General features: G+C 37.1%; 1 protein-coding gene across 25 annotated transcripts in view; it reads right to left on the bottom strand.

Moving 5' to 3' along the window:
* Positions 1–8,800, bottom strand: part of dlg2 (discs, large homolog 2 (Drosophila)) — a 191,930-nt gene that overhangs the window by 3,240 nt on the left and 179,890 nt on the right. For 21 of the 25 annotated variants that reach the window (XM_026273740.1, XM_026273741.1, XM_026273747.1 and 18 more), the window contains 7 exons: positions 7,892–7,967; positions 5,586–5,685; positions 2,296–2,346; positions 2,077–2,178; positions 738–910; positions 251–360; positions 50–141 (listed from right to left, as the gene is read on the bottom strand). In XM_026273740.1, coding sequence (XP_026129525.1) covers positions 50–141; positions 251–360; positions 738–910; positions 2,077–2,178; positions 2,296–2,346; positions 5,586–5,685; positions 7,892–7,967 — 704 coding nt within the window. Of the gene's footprint in view, positions 1–49; positions 142–250; positions 361–737; positions 911–2,076; positions 2,179–2,295; positions 2,347–5,280; positions 5,686–7,891; positions 7,968–8,800 lie in introns of those variants that run through there. The other 4 variants (XM_026273743.1, XM_026273746.1, XM_026273753.1 and 1 more) reach the window with 2 other exon arrangements.

Below are 8,800 nucleotides of genomic sequence, written 5' to 3'. Positions count from 1 at the left end.
AAAAAGGCGCCACTCGGGTGTCTTGATGGATTAGGAACTTTTCCGTTACCTGTGAAGTACTCGCCAAACTCCTGCTCCAGTTTCATGGCACGGTCGTACGTCTTTTTGGCCTGTTCCTCCGTCAACCTCTTATTCATCTCCCTGAAATGCACAGGTTTTAGAAGTGTGTCAGTCACTGACTTGGAGCGCAGATGATTGTGTATTATTTCTTAAATATATACATCATCATAGAGATGTGTGGGAAACTTACATTAAGGTCTCGATGGATCTAGGCTTTATAAAGATGGCAATAGGGTAGAGTTGTGCTACTTGTAGTCGTTTTATAGCATTCCCAGACACGTCAAGTATGCAGTGTTTTCCCTAGAAAAGCAAAAAGGATTTGCTTAATGCTGGGAAGCGGAACAGTAGAGTAAGGGGCCGCTCACAAAAGACACATTCAAGTGTTGTTCAGTTAAAAGAGGTTCAACAAAGACAAGTCTTGTGAAGGATGGCCCCTAGCATTGAGTTTGACTCTTTACCGAGATGCTCACAAGTAATATACTGTACATCTGGAAACTGCTTTACAAACTAAGTGTAAAATCTACGTTCAAGCTTATTTATACACCACATTTCATTCAAGCATTTCAAATAATCTTAAACCACAACATATGCATAGGAGATAAGAGTAACAATAATAACAAGGAAGTAAGCAGACTTCATGGCAATGTTGTGGTTGTAAAACAACAGCAAGCACTGACCCTCTCAGCCACGTATTTGACAGACTGGACACTGGTTCCGTACAGATTGTCATTGTACTGTCCAGCCTCGATGAATTTGTGCTCTTGGATGTCTTTCTCCATCTGCTCTCGTGAGTTCACAAAGTGATAATCTCTCCCATCCACTTCATAATCCCGCTTTGGTCTAGTAGTATCTGGAATTGGTAAAAAAAAATAAAAAAAATAACGGCTTTAGCTCTTTAAGACTTGTGGGTAGTCAGTTCTAAAACACATATAAATCATCATTATTATTTACAAATTCATTCATGTGAAATACCGTAAGCTGTCAGAGGCCCGAGGTCAAATCTACTTACAAATACAAATAAACTACTGTATGTCTACCTTTCGGGGTGACATACTAAAAGCTAGAACAGCAGCAGTGATCTAAGCAGAAATACCCATAGTTCCCACTGACTGGATGAACTGTATACTACAGGGAAGGACTGTTACATTTTCTACTCATATCTTGCTCATTTCAGACTAATATTCTCACTTACCTTCTTGACCAGAACTGTTAGCCGCTTTTTTAAAATTATGAACAAACAAAAATGGTTAAATAAAAGTCTGAAAAACTGAAAAACCAACAAATGTAAAACATGAAAGAGCTCTGTGGAACTCATGAGCAAATTTAGGAATTTTTTTTTTCTGAGATGAAGACCTCCTTTATTTATTGTAGATATTTTGACTAATACTTGTAGCACAAGACAACAGAGCTCTTTCCCAATAAACATAAAACTTAGGAAAGTAAGAACACAAATCGTGGATTAAGAAGGGCTACTTTCAAGGTTTGCTCCAAGAGATTTTTTATTTACTCTTTAGACCACTTACTTCACTAACTAGTGACCTAGTTGAAGATCATTAATCAGCAGACCTTGAAACAAGTGATTTGATAGTCACAACACAATGAAATGAGTTTCAGGAACTGCACAACAAGCACTCTGGGACAGTAGGGAACACCACAGACTCTTATGGTCAGGTCACTCACCTTACCGTCTCATTTTGATGAACCCCACCAGAACTGCTATCAGCACAAACGCTTAAAAACCCCCAAGACTACTGGATATAATTACAAACTACCCTGGCTGAAGGCTTTTCTAACACTCCGATTGAAATTCAGAATGGCACAAGTGAGAATAACAGAGTACACTATTGCTCAGTTGGGCTCTTTAAAGACACTGGATGAGTCAGCCTCTACTGAAGGTTAATCGGTGCATACTAAAGATGAATAATGAATAATAAATGGAAGAGCCATTAAAAAGTCTAGTTTATCTGATAATCAAAGCACCTGTACAGGAACCTCAAGATCTCTGTAGGTACTTACGTGGCACACATGACCCAAACTTGTCCGGGAACTCGGAGATGAGGTCATCGTTGATTCTGTCCTTCATAGGCCCCAAGATTATAACCGGTCTGGCATAATTAACTGTTCAAACACATAATACAGACAGAAACTCAAATTGTACACCAATCACGTAATCTATTTCCACTTACTGTGAACGTCATACAGTTCAAACAAGAGAGACCATGGAGAGGCACTTACTCTCTTGTCTGATGACGGGCTCATACGAGAGGATCAGTTCCTCTTGACTCCCTGGAAACAGAACAGAAAAACATACTCAGCGGGGTGGGTGCTTATGGTAGGACTCAGCTTGCTTTTTGCAGAATGCCGGCGATCGTGATGGCCACATTTGGCGCGCCCTTCACCAAGGTCTCTCATCTCAGAGCACAGCTGAAGTGGATGTGTAAATGAGTTACTGAGCATGTAATGTCATTACGTACTTGTTGACAAGGACGTTTGTATTAAAGAAGAGAAAAATGAAAAACAGTGGCAAAATTTTGTTAGCGCTCATTTGGGAGATTAAAGGGAACGTCAGAAAGGATTTGGGACAATGATGGACAACAGAATGCAATTTAATCAAGGATGAGGCTGGAGTTTCAGACAGTGGCAATACTAATTGAATATAATAGTCCAATTATGGAAACACAAGTCCAAAGTGACGCTAGTTGTGTGGTTGCCTGCGCACAGAGGAACTTTGAGAGCCAGAGGAGTTTATTTTTAGCCCTGGGACGAACAGAAGCAGGCTGCCGCAGGAACACAATATGGTTATTATCCATCGATTCAAACCCAGATAGGATTGCATGTTATTCTGAGCCAGAGCTTCCATTTTCCTCACTGGCAGTGGTAACATGAAACTACAGAGAATGAATCACACATGAATCAGTTTTGTTTAGTGCTCCGCTCTTAACCAGAACAATTTAGAACCTGTGGAAATGTTAGATGGCCTCTATCTGTGTAGCTATTGCCATAAACAAAATGGATTATGTCCATTTAAAGCCTTACAAAAACAAAGCACACTCTGAAGCTCTGTTCACCAACGAGCTGCCCACAGAGGCAGAATTTTAAGGCATCAAATGCAGACTCACAACAAAAAAGCTGTTTGAAAAGGTAGGCAATTTAATTTTGCTGCCTCCTTATATTTCTTGTTTGGCCACATTCTAAAGGAAACACTGCATGTTTATAGTATTACTGATCCAATTCAAGCAGGTGAGGTGAGAAAAACGTTTATAGTGTGAATAAAATGTAGAATAAAAAAAATATATATTTTAACTATTATTTAACATTTTCAAATTTTATGCTTATTGGAGTGGATCTATATTGTTAGCACCAGACTCAAATGAAAATATTGTTGAAAAATGATTCTCACATAGCTGGTCATGCATAATATCCTTATCAGTAATTGTTTTTTAGGATACTTATGCTCTTATGCTCATCAAGGCTGCATTTATTTGATCAAAAACACAGTAAAACAGAAATATTGTAAAATATGAATATTAAATAAACTTTAAAATTGTTTCTGTGATGCAAAGATGAATTTTTAGAAGCCATTACTTTAAGTCTTCAGTGTCAAATAATATTTCAGCAATCATTCTGATTTGGTGCTCTAGAGACACTTCTTATTGACAGTGCTCCTTAATCATTTTGTTGAAACGATAATACATTTTCCCCAACATTCTCAGGTAAACAGAAACCAGAGAATTAGAAATGTAATATTAGAAATGTTGTTACAGTAACCTTTAATCAATTTAATGCATCCTTGCTTCGTTCATGAAAAATTAGTAATATATAACAGTAGTGTACCTGAAATGTTTATGGTTAAAACTTGTATCTTTCTGCATGTTATAGCAAACAGACTGCAAATGATTCTTTCTGACAGCAGCTATCATTTTTCATCAGTGTGTTATCAAGTGAGTCCATTTCCAAAATAAATTTAATAAAAACCACAAATCCTGTTTACCGGCCAAACGCGAAACAAACAAGTCATCTTTCATTATGTTGACGATGGCTGTCTAGAAGAGCATCATGCAATATGACAATTACACAGCAAAACCTAATCTGTCCAAAGTGACAAGCTCATCCAGAGATCTGAATTCACACTCAGTCTGGGAACCTGCCACTCGCGAGATGAGCATAAAACCTGACAGCTAACGTTCTGGAGCTGGTGTACTATATCTCCAACTAAACTGACCTGAGTTCAGCAGGTTACTCAGTAACTTTTTCTTGTAGCAGTGCGTCCTAGTTTTCAAGGGGGTTGAAGATTATTATGAGGGGCTCGTAATACATTTTGACGGTCTAAGTTGGTTGTATTGGACAAAATTAGACTTGAGTTTCAAGCATAAAATAAAATGAGACAAAGGAGATTAAATTAGGGACCCAGTACCGAGGAAGAGAGATAAATACAAAATAAATATCCTTTATTTTGATTTTATATATTGGCTTGTTTTCAGCTTTCCCTCTCTACGCATTGTCTCTTGGCACAATTACATATTCATTCACTGAGAATAGTGTTAAATATTCAGTTTGACTGATCTGTATTCCCTTTCAATAATTGTTGGCTAAATGTTCCTGATGAGAACATAAAAACACTGTTAAAACACAAGACAACATTTGGGACAGCACTGCAGAGACACCATAAAAGACAAACACAAAAGACTAGATTGTAACCTAGCCTAGATAGCCATAAGCAGAACTATATATTCTGAATTTGTTCTGAATCATGTCTGATAATCAGTATTTATTATTTAACCATCCCTAAATGCCTTTTTTTCTGAATTTTGAGTTTACATCTCGTAGTTCTGTTTTTTTTCTCTCTCAGGATTGTTAGAATTGTAAGATAAAAAGTCACAGTTACCTTTTTGATTTTTTTGTTATCCTGTGGCAGGAACAAGCTTACATAGAAAATAGCACAACATTCTCGACATACAAACTAAACAAACAACACTATTCTGACACATTGTGTTCATGCACCATTTTAGCTACCACATAAACCTAAGGATGGAATGCAGGAATCCCTACAACATTACATCCTGTGGACCAATGCACATTAGTATTCTGACATGCAGACAGGCCTGTGGCTGTTGGAGACGGCTAGGACGACGCAACAGAAAAGAAAAGAAAGATTCTCAACTGAAATGTTACATATGTGCTTGGGAGAGGGGTATTGGGTCCATTCCTTAACACACTTACTCAGTGTCTTTGCTCCGTACCCGTCCTCCCCTATTCCAGAGATGTCCTACACCACACAGCCGATCAGAGAGGCGAAGGGGGGTGAAGAGAGAGAATGAAAGAGGATGGGAGACAGAGAGACAGAGGAAGAGAGAGACAGTAAGGTTGTTGGTGGGGCGGGCAGTAGAAGAAGGAGGACATGGGCTTCCTGGAGCTACCTACACACACCTAGACCTCTCAACCTTCCCCGAGGATGCGTTTGTGTGAGCGTGTGCTGTTTTTATGCACCTTCGTGTGAGAGTGCACGTGCGTTTGTGGCTACTTACGTTCCGAGTCACTGCCGTCTTGCTCGTCGGCGTCCTTGTTCTTGTAGAAAGGGAACTTGCGCGAAAAGATGAAGTTCTTTCTACGTTTTTCACTGAATGACTGTGCGGAGAGAGAGCATGGTGCAAACAGGGGGCTCTAAACGCTGTCACAATCATGCTGACAAAAACAACACAACGACCGGAGCTGGACGCGAGGGACAGCAGCTAGGAAACAACCAGTTGTTTCTTATTGGCAGGATCATTCACTCATATTAAATATGCTAATTGCAGTATTTTGGACTCGAACCGAAAGCGCTTGGATGATTCTGAATAGGTGATCTTTGTTTGTTTGTGAAGACTGATCCAGACCCTGCTGTCCATGACGTCACAGCACCTGAGCTGTTTTCAGACAGCTCAAACATATTCAAATTAAAACATGATCATTAGGAACAGACATACAAGGGAGGTAAACAATGAGAAACAAAAGACCAACTGAAGCTAGTTTAGTGCCATGCAAAGGCAAATGGGACTCAAAAAATAAATAAAGTAAAATACTCATATTAAAAAACAAGCATGCAGGACAGGTGCCATGCTGATCAAATGGGCAAAATCTGTGCTGCTTGTGTGTAGTATTATAATGAAATAAAAAGGTTATGAATTGCAAAGAAAAATAAATGAGGTAACATGTACATGACTGAAGTGATTTTAAAAGTGATTTTCTAACTGATTTGGTGAACCTGGGGTCAATACGCTGCTTGATATGAATGTAATTTTCATGATAAACTACAATCTGTGATGGTGAAACCAGACTAGAATATGTCCAGATTATCTTTTATCTCAAAATTAAAAGAAAAAAAAAGATACAAAATTATATGAATATAAATTATATTAAAGCAAGCCCATTTAAGGACCATTCCTTAACTTAAGGACCATATATATACTTTTTTTTTACATTATCAAATGTTATCGAAATTACTTTCCATCCAACACTTATTTCTGTAATGCAAAACCATACAGGAAACAAAAAACAAGTTGAATTTTCGGGTTTAGGTTTTTATGTAAATAATGTTGTAGTGTTTGTTTAATTTGACTGCATTTAATAAATGCTTTAATAAAAAATAATCACTGTATCCAGAAATGAAAAGTAACAATAATGAAAATCTGAATTTTTATGCTTAATTATCAAGAATATCAGTGGTTCTAAAAATAGGCTTATATGTCTTTAAATGTTAACAAAATAAATATGTTTTCTTATGATCTTGGGGTAAGATATAACCCTGACATTTCTTAATTGGATTCACAGATAATTGTTTAGCAATAAAATAAATCTTTAATTTGAGTGTTTTTGTGTATATATTTGTGTGTGTGTTTTTTGTTGTTGTCTATTTTAATATTTTTGCAGTGTATGAATGAAACAAATAGCACCCCTGATTAAAGGGAATATTCAAACCTATGCTAATCCTCTCTATTATAATGCACATAAACAATCCTACAATCAAAGCATTTTCAATCGACACTGAAATCCTATGAGCAATAAACCTGAAATGATACATATACAATTTGGTGCATCTTAACACGAGACAAAAGCACACAACAAAATCCTCAAGTAATCCATCAGTGCCAACACCCCCACCCCTCTCCCATCTTCAAAAGACAGAGGGAGAGAAAAAATGAAAGAAAAAAAAAGACAAGAAGCAAGGAAAATTTGCAGGCCCGGCTGCAATGTTGCTATGGATACTAGCGGGAATCATAAGGCTAAAAATCTGAACAGCGCTGCGCTTGTGTGCCGGACTAAAAATATACCCTATATCCTTCGGTTTTATTCAGTTCACCTCTCAAACACAAACACAAGAAATATTTACTACGGATGACCTTACAATACTGATCTAATAAAAGACGCATTAGGGGACGCATTTATTTACAAATGTAATATTGAGGCTGCTTCTGTGCGCTTCGCTGCAGTACTGAGGCTAAGAGCTCAGAGTGAGCTGTCACACTGCGGCAGAAGAACAGAGTCTCACACACACACACACACACACACACACACTTTCACTCTGACTGACTGACTCAATGACCCACCAGCACAACTTCAAATGGGAAAATAAATTCAAGATGACAGGGCACGACAGAAACTAATCCGGACAGACTGAAGAAAAGGGAAGAGACAGACAGATATTACACCGGATGAGTGAAGAACTGTGTCTAAACTGTCATCAAATCATTGGACCCTTCCTGCTAACACCTGAAAACCTGGGCGAACAGAATTCGGGATGTTGGCACTGATAAAACCATTTTAAAGACAATCACTCAACAAATAGAACACTTACCCCTTTAGAATCAAGGCTACCGGGTTTTGCATTGAATTTAACCGTCTTCAGACGAGCTCTCTCTTTTCTCTCCACCCTGCCACAGTAATAGAGACAAAGTCAGTGAAACGTTCTACACAAATGTACGTATACTACATTTCTCCGGTTAGCACAAAAATAATATGCAGCACAAACGTTTGTGTTTGTTTTCTACAAATAATACTAAGAATTGTTTCTCAAGCTCCAAATCAGCATAACAGAATGATTTTTGAAGAATCATGAGACACTTAAAGACTGGAGTAATTACTGAATTAATATCACAGAAATAAATTACATATATTAAAATATTTGTAAATATAAAACTGCTATTTTTAAAAAATTGCAAAATCACAATATTATATATATTTTCTATCATTTTGATTAAAGAAATGCAGCCTTGGTGAACTTAAGGAAAAAAAAAATGTTTTTATTTATTTTTTATTTTGTTTGACATGACCTTTTTTTTTTTTACCCTGATATGTCAAATCAAACAGAATGTTGCTGCTTTACATATAAGACTTCTTTCTGTAGATACAGATTAGGAATTAAAAGACAAGAATGTGAATGGTTAATATTAATAAATGACCCATTTTTGCTGCTTATTATTCACATGGTGTACTCAACTAAGAAAGAAAATTCTGTTTTCCATCTTATGTTCCCTTTGAAGAGCAAACGTAAATATAAGGCAGTAGGGGAACGATTAGAACTAAGGCTGTCACATTTAGTACAATTAATTGTATGAAAAATACAGTAGAGCGAAAATATTAACAAGACAATCTACCTTAAAAAAACGGGGTCACTCGTGTTACTTTTTTTAAGAATTAATGAACATAATTTAGGTGGCTGTACTAACTTAATATATGCAATTATTGAGATGAATCTGATAACTTG

Source organism: Carassius auratus, chromosome 10, assembly GCF_003368295.1.
Source record: "Carassius auratus strain Wakin chromosome 10, ASM336829v1, whole genome shotgun sequence".
NCBI classification, from domain to species: domain Eukaryota; kingdom Metazoa; phylum Chordata; class Actinopteri; order Cypriniformes; family Cyprinidae; genus Carassius; species Carassius auratus.
The sequence above is the reverse complement of the archived record's forward strand: the minus strand, read 5'-3'. Positions and strand labels throughout refer to the sequence as shown.